Consider the following 15,977-nt stretch of genomic DNA (forward strand, 5'->3'; position numbering starts at 1 on the left):
ACTTATTGACGTCTCTCAGAAAAATATTTAATCTAGTGAGGAGTGTCAAGCGTACAGCTATTCCTTCATTTAGGGGTAGAGTACAGGCGGTTTCCGAGGAATTGCATTGCCTGTGATGTACTGTTCAGCGTTTGCTAATGTCAACAGCTGACAGGAAATCAAATGCAGTCCATTTAGAATGTGTATGTTGTCAAGTTGAAACTGTCTAGAGGGGATGGAAATTAATACAACAAATTCAGAGGCAGAGTGGCTTGAAGGTATGCCGTGAAACTGCATTGCTGTCTTAACATAACGTAACATACAGTAGGGTTAGTCTCATTGCCTGAGGTGTATATCAATGCTTTCTCAACAGTATGCAAAACATGTTGTTCCTGTGCATACAGATGTGCTAACTGGTGGTACTGCCCCGAGGTTACTTGAATACTTCCATACTAAATAAACATTATTATGGACTGTGATTCATATTCTTTTGTGATGTATAGCTTAGTTTTCTGCGAGAATCTCTAAGGTTCAGTTCAGCTAAATATACTGCGTCCAGCTAAATATACTTAGTGGGGGTTCTAAAGCCTTTCATTATGCTGAACCCCCAAATATACATATTAATTAAAGGTGCTGTAAGTGTGTGTTTTTTTTTTTTAAATAAGTGTTAAATACAGTGGCGTAGCGGAGGCCCCCGCAACCCCCGCGGTGCGGGGGGGCCTCGGAGCTTAGGGGGCCCCGCCCCCACTGTAGACTATCCTCTTAGATTTCCTAACGCGTACAGGGCGCTGACAGTGGAGCCCAGTATGGTTCTGCCTGCGGGGCTGCAGCTGGATGCATCTCGCGCAGAGGGCGGGGCCCCCCCCTCCGTGCTATGATTTGCACACCTGCGATAGGGCTAGGCTGATAACTAATGTTCATTGGAAGTGTTCAAAACACAGCGGGAAGCGCCGGTAAAAATGCCGCAAATATCCAAGCAAGCGGCGGTGATGAGAGTGAAAGCCGAACATGGAGACGGCAAAGCTACGAAAAAGAACATCATTGTTCCAGCAGGCAGCAAAGGTAGTCTGACTCTAACGTTACTGAAGAATGCATCGGCAGTAAGCTCCCCACCCGGGCCAGCCGCGTCCACCGCTATCAACACGCCGGTCCAGGCAGACAGACAGCCCAGCCACGCTACAGCCGCCGAGACCCGAGACAGGTTAGAAGAATATAACGTTTTATTCGCCATAACCAGTATGCTACTACAGGTTACATGTATGCATCAAAACGGTTACATTGTTTGTGTCGCTCTGCAGAGCTGAGCGTGAGAGCGCGGAGTTGGGCAGTGGTCTCCTCTAGTGAACGAGAGTGTTATTATTATTATTATTATTATTATTATTATTATTATTATTATTATTATTATTATTATTATCATTATTATTATTATTATTATTATTATTATTATTATTATTATTATTATTATTATTATTATTATTATTATTATTATTATTATTATTATATCACTTATCTCAGCACCCCCGCTGCTGAAGCCCTGATTATATTATATTATTATACAGTTCCTACTGACCCTATACTGTTTACAAAAGATGCCTGAAAAAATAAACATTTAAAAAAGTTGCCTACAGCCGCTGAGACCCGAGACAGGTTAGAAGAATATAACGTTTTATTCGCCATAACCAGTACGAGTAGCCTACAGGTTACATTGGAACTGGAAAATCTAATCCATACATTTTTTAGTACATGGTTCGTGAGTGCTCCCACGGGCCGGATATTGCCCCGATCCTCGCGGGATTAAATCCACGGGTACCTCTCGGCGTGCCGAAGCTTTTCCTAAATCACTTCCATCATCGAAAACGAGGGGAAAAGGTCGGCTCGCGACCCAGAAAATTTTGCGTGATTTTAAAAACGCTGTATTAAGTGAGCCTATTATGGGCGCCACGCGATCTACCGTGGGTACATCTGAGCGTCCCGCAACTTTTACTCATTCACATGTAGCCCCGAAAATGCTTAGAAAAGGAAAGCCGAAAGCATGGAATAAACTCGCCGAAACGGAAAAGTGTCCCACGGGCGAGCCGTGATTCCGATCCGCGTGAAAATATTCACGGCCATAGAGGAGAATATGTGTCTCGAATTTGCTACCACGCGGCGAAAAAAAAAAGCTAAATGTTCTCACTTTATTATTGATTTAGGGGAGTGGGCGGGGCCTCATGGTCTGACCTGCGGGGGGCCCGACATATTGCGCAACGCCACTGGTTAAATAGCTCTACATTCAGACAGTCATCACTGATATAGAGTGTTTGGTAAACAGACAATACATTATCTGGTATCCCGTTCCCACTTAATCCAATCAGGAGAGATAATTGTAGATATTTATTTCAAGAAATCTTGCCAAGCCAAATTTGCTGATTATTTTACATATTTCAATCACATATTTGCTTAAAAATAGTTTTAATTTCTTATTTTTGTCAGACCATTTTGCAGTGTGGAGTTCTCTCTGTTGATTGGATAAAGTGGGGACAGGATACCAGGACATGTATTTTGTGTTTACTGCATAATGGTAGGGACTGGGAGACCATGTTACTGACCAGACACGATCCATGTTTGGGTCCTGTCCTCTTCACTATTTACTAGGGATGCATTGATCCGACTTTTTCAGTCCCGATACCGATAACTGGGCTTTGGGTATCGGCAGATACCGAGTACCGATCCGATACCCATTGTTCAATTAATAAACTGTATGCCTCACTGTGTGGAAGAGACTGGGATCATTCTTTTGTGCAAGGCAACATCAGGCTTGACTTAAAACATTACTTTCCTAACTTAGTGAAACTAAATGTAACAAATTAACACATAGATATAAATGTACTGAATTGTTATTTCTTATTTTATTTATTATTATATTATATTATTATAAAAAAAAAAATTTAATTATAATTTCCGATATATATATATATATATTTTTTTTATACCCAATCCAGCTATTTTAGTCATATCGGGGCCGATATCCGATATTAATATCGGATCGGTGCATCCCTATTATTTACTGTATATTGTCTCTTCTTTGAATGGTTGTCAAGCCCATCTTTATGCTGACGACACTATAGGGCTGACCCCTATTCATCGATTAGTCGACTAATCGGTTGAAAGGAGCCGTAGTCAACTGGCCAACCTCTTAGTCGAATATAATACAAAAAAATATATATATATATTATATATATATATTTTTTTATCATTCTTTCCAAAAGAAAAGAGGCCTAGAAGCGTGGCTAACGCTAATGGCACGCATACCAGAGGCTAACTGCCTACGAAAACAGGCACAGAGGCACTGAAAGAGGATTTCACCCATTCTAATGAACACACTAGACTAGACAAATATCAAGATGTATCCATCAGTGGACCAATTGCATGCTTTTGCAAAGGACAAGAAGCCTTCAGTCGACTCCTTCAGACATTAAGCACCCCCCACAGCCCAAATGGAATGATAAAAAAATTTAAAAAATTAAAAATAAAAAAAAAATTACAAAAATGATATATATATATATATATATATATATATATATATATATATATATATATATTTTTTTTTAAGTCGACCAATAGTCGACTAACGGCACATTTTGGCCAATCCTAGTCGACCATCCAAATCCTTAGTCGGGGACAGCCCTGCGACACTATTGTGCATTGTATTGCTGATAAGACCATGTTACTGAGTTACTGTAAAAATCTAGAGCTATTTAACTATTTAAAAAATGCCACTTACAGCACCTTTAATTAGATCATGGAAACTTATGACCAGTATACTCACACATTCTGTAATGATGACTTGACTTCATGAAAAATGTACCATTTATGAAACACCTTCATAGACCCCACATTGAGAGCCACTGTGTCACGTGTTGTGTTGCTGTTATATTAATTACATATACCGGTGTTATAATATAGTAGGGCTGTCCCCGACTAAGGATTTGGATAGTCGACTATGAGTATAATTATTATTTTTTTCATTCCATTTGGGATGTGGGGGTGCTTAATGTCTGAAGGAGTCAACGGAAGGCTTCTTGTCCTCTGCACAATCATGCAATTGGTGCACTGATGGATACATCTTGATTTGTCTAGTCTAGTGTGTTCATTAGATGGGTGAAATCATCTTTCAGTGCCTCTGTGCCTGTTTTCTCAGGCAGTTAGCGTCTGGTATGTGTGCCATTAGCATTAGCCACGCTTCTAGGCCTCTTTTCTTTTGGAAAGAATAAAACATTTTAAAAAGTATAATATTATTATTATTATATATATTTTTGCATTAGACTAAGACAGGGGTCAGCAACCTTTACTATCAAAAGAGCCACTTTTCCCCCGTCCCACAAAATAAAATGCTCAGGGAGCCGCACAACCTATTTACCCTTAAAATGAAGATAACACAGTGTATAACGTTTTATATATCCCCAAGCATACCCCACATTTAGCATAAAACGCCTGACAATTGCATACCCAAAGTAATTTGCGATTTATTATACTGCATTAATGGGATTATAAAGCAACAACATATTTTTTTTGACTTTTTATTGCTGTTTTTACCTGTTATAACAAAGGAAAACCTCAAACTCTTATGAAGAGGAGAAAAAATACTGGCTGTGTAGACCTATTTTTTAAATAAAACACAGAAGAGGAGACAAAACACTGGTGTCTGTAGACCGACTTTGAAATAAAACCCTGAACTATTCAGGTATATGAGTCCTTCCCTTATTTGTGGAACATTTATAAAATAAAAAGTAGTCCACTTTGAAAAAAGACTACCATGTGTAGACCTACTTTGAAATAAAACACAGAAAAGGAGAAAAAACACTGGCATCTGTAGACCTACTTTGAAATAAAACCCTGAACTATGCAGCTCTATTAGAGTCCTTCCCTTATTTGTGGAAAATCTATCAAATAAAAAGTAAATTCTTCGTTGTTCGCAAATTTCGCACCACATATCAGGCATACAGGTAAGCCTTTTGTTGACTAAATATCTTAGTTGATGAAATATTTTTAAATTTCAGTGTCACAGTATGACATCGATCTAAAAAAAAAGTTAAAAAAAAAGTAAAAAAAAATATTCAAACACTTTTTTTTACATTTTTATTTAAAAAAAAAATTTGGGGGCCAGGGAGCCACAGCTGATTGGCTAAAGAGCCGCATACGGCCTCGGAGCCGCAGGTTGCCGACCCCTGGACTAAGAGGTTGGCAGTCGACTACGGCTCCTTTCGATCGATTAGTCGACTATTCGACTAATAGGGGTCAGCCCTATAATATAGTATATATTATTAACACACATTATATGAATATGACGGCTCTTCATCATGGGGCGAGTGAAAGAGCCCAGGACGGGTGGGCACGGGTGCCAAACTCTTACCTGACCGGGCTGTTCCTGCTGTCGGGGTCCCTGGCCATTATGGTCCCCACCTCCGTGCCAATCCGAGTGTTCTCGTAAACATCCATGATGTAATAATCCATAGAGAAGACCGGGGGTTCGTCCACATCCCCCACCGTGATTTTGAGCATGGCAGTGTCTTTGAAAGAACCCAGGTAGGAGAAGCGAGGATCCATGTGTATATTCACTCCTTCGATGTGAAGAGTGTAGGTCTTCTTCCTCTCATAGTTCAGTGGCTGTTGGAGGAAAAGGTACCAGCAGTACATGTGAGATTGTGATGTGACCACAGATCCTAGATCAGTACTACCAGTATTTTCAAAGGTTTAAAAGGGTCACTTCACCCTTGAGAGTAATTGAGTTTGAATATGGCCACCAGTGATGTCATTGTTAGACATTGCATCCTAAAACAAATTTATTCTCAATAACAATGTCAAACTAAATGAATGTGCTCAAAACTGTTTATGTATGTGCAAAATAAATCAGCTTTTTTTTTCATCTTTAATTAATGCCAACAGCCACAGATCATCTCATTCACGCTCCACACAGCTCAAATCAAACAGCGGTGAGTAACAGCACTTGACTGAAACCGCTGGCATCGCAAGCTCGGTTTCCATCCGAAAACATCAGCCCCGAACGCGTCTCCGGAAAGACCGCGTCTGCATTTTGTTTAGAGTGGAAGACGTGGCCTTGTTCACCTTTTTGAGGCTGATGATTCCCTCTCTGGTGTCCCTGTCCGTGGAGATGGAGAACGTGTTGGCCCCCTCCGAGTTGATGATGCTGTACTTGATCTCGGCGTTGATGCCGAGGTCCTCGTCGTTGGCTTTGATTTTCCCCACCGGCTTTCCCACTTGGGCTGATTCTGGGACGTACAGCTGGTAATTTTCTGTGGACGAACGTTGAAGTGCACCCATTAGGAGATGACAAAGAAAGAGAAAGAGAGAGAGAGAGAGAGAGAGAGAGAGAGAGAGAGATAGAGAGAGAGAGAGAGAGAGAGAGAGAGAGAGAGAGAGAGAGAGAGAGAGAGAGAGAGAGAGAGAGAGAGAGAGAGAGAGAGAGAGAGAGAGACCAAAGCGCCCCCTAACCATGCTGTAAAGTAGGACTACAGTAGCACAGCATTTCTACATGTTCTCAGTATAAGTGGTGAGAGAGGCTCTAAGTTAATGTTTTGTTTCATGTAAGTCAGCGTTTCCCAAATGTAGGGTCATGGACTTGTTTTTATTGGGTCATCAATTGGCAGAGTAAAATACAGAACAATTCTATGATATGTGAATACATTTCCCTAATTAAAATAGAAGAAGAGCGTCCTCGGTTAGATAGTTTCAGTCTTTTTGTATAAGTGAATGTTCGAGAGAGAGAAAATGAGACTTTGTAGTTCAGGTGCTTCTCCACTGTCCAGTTCAGCACCACGGACAGCACCACTTCGCCCCTTGGGAACACAAGTTTGTGTGTGCAGTGAAAACACCAGTCATGTGTTGTTTGTCTGTGAGTGATAGCCACTACTAGCGGGCAGAGAGGAGACTTGCTGTGGAAATGGCAGAGGGAACCAACATACCAGCTCTATAGCCTATTATGAGAGAGAGACGTATCGGCTACACAGCTTTGTCTGACTGTTCTACTGTAGGAGCTTATCTAAGCAGTTTGATTCTTGGCCCCTTTGCACCAAAGGGACTGTCATTAAGGATATAACAGACAGCTTGAATTGCCATTAAATCATGCACCCGACTGGTGCAGATCAACCTCTGGGCAGATAATTACTCTGACGATGTTGGTGGTTTAGTGGTAGAGTCTCTCACTGCAGCACAAAGTGCACAACTCAACAATAGAAGTGAGGGGCGGTATTTGTTTGAGCCTAGGTGGTACTTTAAAGTGCAAAGTATCAGTAATTTACCCTCACTTACTTACTAACATACTGTATATTATTAAGTATTAATGGAGAGAGAGGGAATATACATCGTAGCACATAATTGGAGGCAGTTTTGATGTAAACTTGTCTCACTGGGCTAATTATCGTGTATGGGAATTCTGCAATAGTAAACCGATTAGACCAATATTAGACTGACTATAATAGAGACATACCATAATGAATTAGAACACATATTATTAAGGAACATTTCAAAATGGGAAGTCTTCATAATAGATAATTAGCTCCAAAGATACTCTCAGAAATACTGAAACCTAGTTAAACAATGTTCAGTAATGTTTAAGAAATTAAATAATGAAAACAATAGCCTTGATGCTGAGATAGGGAGGGAGAGAGAAAGAGAGATACGTGGAGATACGGGGGTAGAGAGGGATAGAGAAAGAGAGAGATATGATGATGGTGATGATGATGATGATGATGATGATAATGATGATGATGATGATGATGATGATGATGATGATGATGATGGTGATGATGATGATGATGATGATGATGATGATGATGATGATGATGATACTCATGATGAATTGGCTGTGGGCTTCTTTTTGCCTGCCTGATGCCGTTCAGAAAAATAAAGAGACAACCCTGACAATACTTCTACTTTGTGTGTGCATGTTTTGTTGGTGACAAATAAAAGTCCATACACATCATCTAAGAAAAACACACTGTATGCAGATGATGACATACTTTGTGGAAACTTGGGCGGGTTGTCATTGACGTCGGTCAGGGTGATGTTGATGGTGGTGGAACCAGAGAGACCCCCGACTTGGCCTGCCATGTCTTTGGCTTGGATCACTACGGCATAGTGCTCCCTGGCCTCCCGATCCATGTTTGCTAAGGCAGTCCGGATGATTCCTGAATAATAGGGAAGAGAGAGAGAACGAACAGAGTCAGCCTGTCAAAGGAGGAGACACCGGCATGAATTAACGTCAGAAAACAGTGTTGCAAGATCTTAAGGTAAGGCAATCTCTACCAGGGAGCTTTTATATTGCCAAGCGTGGAAACCCCTGGTAACCTTCTCCACACTGTATTCCTGGCACAATGGGCGGTGAGTATATGGAGAGCTGGATAGCATACAATGACACATTGAAACCCCTCACAAAAATCTGAATTACAATTTACAATTTAGTCATTTAGCTGACGCTTTTATCCAAAGTGACAGATTGTGAACAACATGTCATCAGGAGGGGTACATGTCTGGCAGCTAAGGGTAAATTTGTCAAATAGTGTCGAACTTGAGTGCCTAGTAGTATAGACATATTAGCAAGATAGGTAGTAGTATAAGAATATAGAATATAGTATACGAATAGTTGCATAGTATCATAGTACATAATAGTAATATAATATATAATTTCAGATATTGTTTGAATTGACCACAGAGGGGACTGCTGACATGAGCACACATCTTGCAGTGCAGTGTGTACATCATTAGAAACCACAATGACAAAACGGGTCACCTAAGTCACCTAAAACAATAGATTGCAGACTGTTGTAGTGGTGGTGAAGCTTACATACAGACAAATAAAAGCGAGAGCACAATCTCTTTGTAGGCGATGGGGATGTCTCTAAACGTCAATCACTATTCACAACCACACAAAATGTCTCCGCTGTGTGTCAAGAGAGCTTCAGAATACTCCACATACAGCCTAGGGAAGGGAAAGCCATCAGCACCACAAAGAGCAACCAGTCCAATGTCGTAGTGAGAGCCTTCAGCACCACGGAGAGCAACCAGTCCAATGTCCTAGTGAGAGCCTTCAGCACCACGGAGAGCAACCAGTCCAATGTCCTAGTGAGAGCCTTCAGCACCAGTCCACCACATGTTGCTGTTGGCCCGAGGTCACTGATCTAGTCCCTACACAGCCGGCTCTGCAGAGAGACTACTGATCATCAATACCATTAATCTCAGCTGGAGAGAAGCATCTCTCTCTCTCTCTCTCTCTCTATCTCTCTATCTCTCTCTCTCTCTCTCTCTCTCTCTCTCTCTCTCTCTCTCTCTCTCTCTCTCTCTCTCTCTCTCTCTCTCTCTCTCTCTCTCTCTCTCTCTCTCTCTCTCTCTCCAGACGGAAGTCAGCGGTCAGGGTATTATACCCTGGACGGGGAATAATTTGAGTTGCTCTTTGATGCGACTCTCCCTAGATTATTCAATAAACCTTTTTCTTGAACTTGCCAAACTTGGCATTGTATGTTAATCTCTTAATGGAACACGCCAACCTTTTGTGAAATTAGCTTATTTCCCATCTACCCTGGAGTTAGACAAGGAAATACATACACTTTTCTTCTCTGTGCATGCATTAGGCTTAGGGAACAGCCGCACCATTAGCCTAGCTTAGCGTAATTCACTGGAAGTAGGTGTGCCAGAGTAGCCTAGTTCCCAACAGTCACGAAATACACTCCAAATACAACTCCAAAACGTTCCTGTAAACATGTTGTGACCTGTGTGCCCATGCATGTTTGACAATATTATTATAACTTATATGTATTATTATATAATATGATTTTCAGATGCATTTAAAAATAGAAGAAGACATGGACAAATAATAGCAATGTTAACAATATCAAACATGCTGTTTTCAAAGATTATAACCAACTACATTCCATATAAAGAAAATATGAAATATCCGTATGCAGTAGGCAAGTGGAGAGTGAGTTTACCTGCTCAGCAGGAATAGAGCAATCTCTACTTTCACTTTTCAAGCCCATGCACGCACAACAAAGGTTTTTGGCAAGCCAAAAACATCTGATTGTTATTGATACAGGGAGCTGTTGTTTTTGGCCAATCAGATCTCTTGGCCTGTCAAGTGGTGTTCCCGAGTTCTTTGTGTTCCTCGATCAGAGGCTGGGAAATATATATCGATTACATTTTTTATTTTTAGCTTAAAGTTCCTGGTGGCTCTGGGAGACTGTGGAAAATATTTGTTGTGCGTTGATTTGAAAAGGGATTTCTGCTGGGAAGGTAAACTCACTCTTGCTAAATTCTCCAAAGTTGCCTACTCCAGCTTTAAAGTCTATATTAAAGACAGATAGACTACAGATGTTATTTTTTTTTAACTTTGTTTATGAAGTGCGTGCCATGGTATCTTGCTCAATATCTATGCCAGTTTTGTTTTTGATTGAAGAGAGCTGTTGGCTGTTGACAGTTTTATAGCCAGGGGACTCGTGAGCATTATATAACATGTGTAATTTCCTCGGAAGGTGACAGTTAACATGAACCGGCTGCATTCTTCTATCAATATGCCTCTAGAGTATAAATGGAATAAAGTGGAACCTGAAACCTGAAACCTGATGTGTGGCACAGCTCTGCCTGATGACACTCGGTATGTTAATGTTGAATACAAAAATATTCAAAATGTCTTAGGCTCCTGGGCCCTCATTTATCAATAATGCGTAGAAAGTGTTCTATTTTCGTTCCTACGCTGTAACGTTTGGGGTTTCTATCCTCTCTCAGGAGTGGAAACCCTACTGCCATTCTGGAGTACTTCACCATGGTCTCTGCAATTAGCTCTGATTGATTGTCACCTGTGATTTGTTGTCACTAATTACTGCGTGTGGTTTGCTTGATATTTTGCCTTTATAGTAATACTAGTAAATAATAGTATACTGGGTCGTCTGGGAGACCTATCCATCGAGTCCCAAGCAGCAGTAGCCGCGGCTATCTCCACAGCCGACTCAGCGTTAGCTATGGCTAACAACGCTAGCACAGTGGCCGCTGTTGCGGTAACAGCGGTGGGAGCTGTGTCTGGAGCCCCGTCTGCCGGCGGGGAGGAGAGGCAGGTACGTCCATCTGTCCGTGAGGAGGTTCAGGAACCACACCTGCCACCGCCGGGTCGTTACGGAGGAGCTCCGGAAGGTCGTTCGGGACTCTGACACAGCGCGGCTGCCTTCACCCGAGAGTTGCGACGTGTGTTCGATACCTCTCAGGTGATATCCATCTATGAAGCCGCATTGTAGCTCGAGAGGCGGCTTGGCAGGAAGTGCCCTGTTGTGTGTTGTTTGTACAGGGGCTCTCTGGGCGGATGCAGGATGAGCTGGCTTCACGGGAGCTGCCCGAACAACTGGATAACGTCATCAACTTTGGAATACGGATGGACAACCGACATCGGGAGAGGGAACGAGAGAGGGAGGTGTCCGGCGAGGGTTCACCCACCGCTTTTTCTTCTTGTCTTTTGTCTCCCTCCAGGATGGTGGTAATCGTTGCAGACTCTATTCCATCTCCTAATCCCGATTTAGCAGGTGTACCTGAGATTTATTGGGACCTGGCGGAGGTCTTTAGTAAGACTTGTGCTAAAGCACTACTGCCTCATAGATAATACGACTGCCCCATTAATCTTCTACCTGGTACCTCTCCACCCCGTGGTCGTATGTTTTCTCTTTCTCGCCCTGAGACAGTGTCCATGAATACCTATATTCAGGAGGCACTGGCCGCGGGGCACATACGTCCGTCCACATCCCCTGCAGGCGCTGGGTTATTTTTTGTAGCAAAAAAGAATGGTAGCCAGCGGCCGTGCATTGATTATATGGGATTAATAATAATACATTTTATTTATAAGACGCCTTTCAGGACACTCAAGGTCGCCGTACAACAATTTAAATACAGTTCATTAACAATCACAATACATTTAAAAAATAAAATCGGACATACGCCTGCCTAAACAGGTGGGTTTTGAGGTGGGTTTAGAATGGGAGTCAATGTTCCTGATGTCAGGGGGGAGGGAGTTCCAAAGGCGGGGGGCAGAGCAGCTGAAGGCTCTTGACCCCATGGTGGACAGACGGGCTTGGGGGACGGTCAGGTTGATGGAGGAGGCAGACCTGAGGGACCGGGTGGGAATGTTGATGTGGAGGAGGTCAGACAGGTATGGAGGGGTGAGGTTGTGGATGGCCTTAAATGTATGGAGGAGGATCTTGTAGTCTATGCAGTGTTTAATGGGAAGCCAGTGTAGTTGGCGTAGGACGGGGGTGATGTGACTGATGACAGGGGTTCTGGTTATTATACGGGCAGCAGCGTTCTGGACCAGTTGGAGCTTATGGAGGAGTTTGTGGGGGAGACCAAAGAGAAGGGAGTTGCAATAATCCAAGCGGGAAGTGACGAGGGAGTGGACCAGGATTGCGGCGCTGTTGGGGGTGAGTGAAGGGCGGAGGGGGTTGATGTTGCGAAGGTGGAAGTAGGCGGACCGGATGGTGTTATTGATGTGGGAATGGAATGATAGGGTGCTGTCGAGGACGACACCCAGACTCTTGACCTGGGGGGAAGGGGAAACCAAGGAGTTGTCTATGGTAAGGGTGAAACTGGGGTTTCATCAAGGATTGAACGATGTTTCCATCAAAAACCGTTACCCCCTGCCTCTCATGGACACCGCCTTTGAGTGTCTACAGGGGGCGCAGGTCTTCTCTAAGCTTGATTTACGTAATGCCTACAACTTAATCAGGATTAGAGAGGGAGACGAGAGGAAAACTGCATTTAATACACCTAACGGGCATTATGAATATTTGGTTATGCCTTTTGGCTTAGCTAATGCGCCTGCAGTCTTTCAAGCGTGCTGCGGGATTTAATCGGGGTGTCAGTCTTCGTCTATTTAGATGACATTCAAATTTTTTGTCACGATATGGAGCAACACCAACATCACATTCGTCAGGTTCTCCAGCATCTCCTTCACCATCAGCTGTTTGTTAAAACAGAGAAGTGTGTGTTTCACACCGACACCGTTTCTTTCCTGGGGTTTGTATTGACTAAGGGCGATCTACGTATGGATCCAGCCAAGGTGAGTGCTGTACTGGACTGGCCACGCCCTTTGTCGCTCAAGAAATTTTTTGGGCTTTGCAAATTTTTATAGGCATTTTATTCACAACTTTAGCGCCTTAGCCACTCCTCTGACGGCTCTCAATAAGGCCTCTCTCCCTGGCTTTGAATGGTCGCCTCGGGCAGAGTCAGCCTTTCGCGACCTCAAAAGGACGGGAAGATGCAACCCTGCACCTTTTTTTTCACGCCGGCTGTCTCCGGCCGAGCGCAACTACGACGTGGGTAATCTGGAGTTGTTGGCAATCAAATTGGCACTGGAGAAATGGAGACATTGGTTGGAGGAGGCGGCACACCCTTTCATTGTTTGGACCGATCATAAGAACTTGGCTTACATCCAGGGGGCTAAACGCCTTAACGCTCGCCAGGCCAGGTGGGTGTTATTCTTCACTCAATTTCGATTTTCCATCTCCTACCGCTCTGTCACGTCAGTTTGACCATCCGGACCGGGAGGAGAAGCCCCATCCTATTATTCCACAGGCCCTTATTCTGGCTCCCGTGTCATGGGTCATAGACAGGGTGGTAAGATCGGCTCTGGCACGGGAGCCCGATCCCAGTGGGGGTCCTCTGGGGCGGATGTATATAAGGCTGCGCACTCGCGACTGCTGCAGTGGGCGCATACCTCCTCCCTCACCGGCCACCCTGGGGCCCGCCAGAACCCTGGAGTTTATCCGTAGGAGGTTCTGGTGGCCTACAGAGGAGGGGGATACACGTTCCTTTGTGGTGGCCTGGCCGGTGTGCGCGCGTAGTAAGACCTCTCGCCGTGCACCGGCGGGTCTCCTTCGCCCGCTTCCTATTCCCAAACGTCCCTGGTTGCACATATCCCTGAATTTTATTTCTGGCCTTCCCCCGTCCGATGGTTTCACTACCATTTTGGTGGTAGTGGACCGCTTTTCCAAGGCGGCCCAGTTCATTCCCCTTCCCAAGCTTCCCTCAGCTCGAGAGATGGCTGACCTGGTGGTGCAGCACGTCTTTCGGGTCCACGGGCTTCCAGTGGATATGGCCTTTTTTTGTTGAGGTTTTTTCAAGTTAGATTAAGACCTTGCAAGGGTATACTTGGGGTAAAGGGTACCGTAAAACTGCTGTCTGATCCTCTTGACTGAATTGCTGCTTTCAGCAGGCCAACTCTGCGCTCTACAATGCCTATTGTGCGCGCCTGAGCCTGTGGTTTTAGTCAGAGTCATTATGGCTTCAGTGGATAATCCCGATCTGCATTTAAGTGACGTTTTAATTACAGATACCCCATTAATAACATTACAATTGAATTAAATACAATTAGGCCTGAATGAGACTCCGGCCACCGGCAACGACATTATCATCTAAAATGCGCATCGCAGATTATCTGTACATTGATCGAGTTGAATCCCGTTCACATAACTGGATTTGTTTATTGATGGAGCTTTGAAAGCTACACAGGTACAGTCTATTGCTCCAATGATGTTGGGTAACCTGGCGTAAAATCCTCTCTTGGCCTCGGGCTCCTGTTATTATTGATATATGGATATTGTATGCAGTTGGGGGGTTGGGGAAATTACGACATCCAACACTGCGTTTTGTTCCACGCTCCAATTTGGGTCCCAACTTGTGGTACAAATCAAGGAGAATGTGTCTCAGGTAGCGGTAGTGTTCTCTCTCTGAAAATAGACTGCCCTATATCTCTGTAAACATCTGAGCGCACACCGCGAGAAGTATTCCTATAATAACGCTATGAACCGGGGAGCTCCAGTAGCTCACCACGTACCGCGAGTGCTATTTCAGCGCCGTGGACAACCGCGCTCGCGCGGATCTGGGGCTGAGCGCGTTCGAATCCCGGACGGCAGCCGTGCCTTTCCCAGAGTGTCTTTCCCCCCCATCTGAACCCTTTCAGCCTGCTTCTGTCGGTCGAACTTGACCAAGTATGAATGCGAAGAAAAAGCGATAAACGCTAAAAGAACCAGGTGACTGGTCAAAGTTTTTAAAAAAAATAACGCTATGAACCAGGCTGAATTAATTCGGAAATACCTATTCCAAATGCTCTTTATAGGGTTTGACAATAATTACAGTAATGTCGCTATTTAGGAGCGGCTGGGTGGCGCAGTGGACATTGCGCTCGTCACCAATGCAAGAGACACTAGGTTCGACTCCGGCTGTCGGCGTTGCCTCCGGCTTGGGCCAGCCGTTATACTAACTCAATTGGCAGAGTTAGCGGGTGGAAGTCGATGGGTGGTAATCTGGACGTTGTGGACAGCGACTCCTACAGGTCGGTTGGGGACGCCTGCACAGCAGAGACAGGAAATGGCAGGGGTAGTGTGAGCCTCCCACACGTTACACCTCGCCAATGAGAGTCCGCGCTGGCAGGTGAAAAGATGTGACAGGCTGCCTCCTCGTGTATCGGAGGGGACACGTGATGCAAGGCTTCTATCCTCCCTACAACCGGCCAGTGGGGGCATATGCGAGCAATGTTCAAGACAGGGGAGGGGATAATTGGCACAGTGGAATTGGGATGGGAGAAAACTAGAAAAATAGGAGAAAAAAGTGATAAAAAAACGTTATGTCGCTATTTTACAATTAACTATAATGAATTACGGGTCATACAGAACACGTCAGTGTTGAATCGAATGCATGAAAGTCCGTCTCATGGTGCAGTCTTATTATTCTACCGCTGGGCACCATGTACGCACGGTCTGAGCTGTGCGTAGATATGCACAATCTCAAGCACACGTTCAAATTGATAAGTCCTACACTTTGCTTTGAAATGATTGTACGCACGGTTTATGCACATATCTGTGCGTACGCACCATTGATAAATGAGGGCCCTGGAATCTTGAAGTTCTTTTGAAGAAAACACTTGGGTCAAACTAAATCTGTTGCAAAAAGGTTCCAATCATAATCATGTT

At 43.9% G+C, this 15,977-nt stretch overlaps 1 protein-coding gene across 1 annotated transcript in view; it reads right to left on the reverse strand.

Annotated features, from left to right (window-relative positions):
• Window positions 1-15,977, reverse strand: part of LOC311237669 (cadherin-18-like) — a gene marked incomplete at its 5' end in the record, with an annotated part of 233,837 nt that overhangs the window by 101,747 nt on the left and 116,113 nt on the right. Inside the window, 3 exons of the mRNA XM_084325635.1 lie at window positions 5,372-5,625; window positions 6,085-6,272; window positions 7,998-8,165. Coding sequence (XP_084181761.1) covers window positions 5,372-5,625; window positions 6,085-6,272; window positions 7,998-8,165 — 610 coding nt within the window. The remainder of the gene's footprint in view (window positions 1-5,371; window positions 5,626-6,084; window positions 6,273-7,997; window positions 8,166-15,977) is intronic.

This window comes from Notolepis coatsorum, assembly GCF_963971535.1.
Source record: "Notolepis coatsorum genome assembly, chromosome: 12".
Classification (NCBI taxonomy): Eukaryota; Metazoa; Chordata; class Actinopteri; order Aulopiformes; family Paralepididae; genus Notolepis; species Notolepis coatsorum.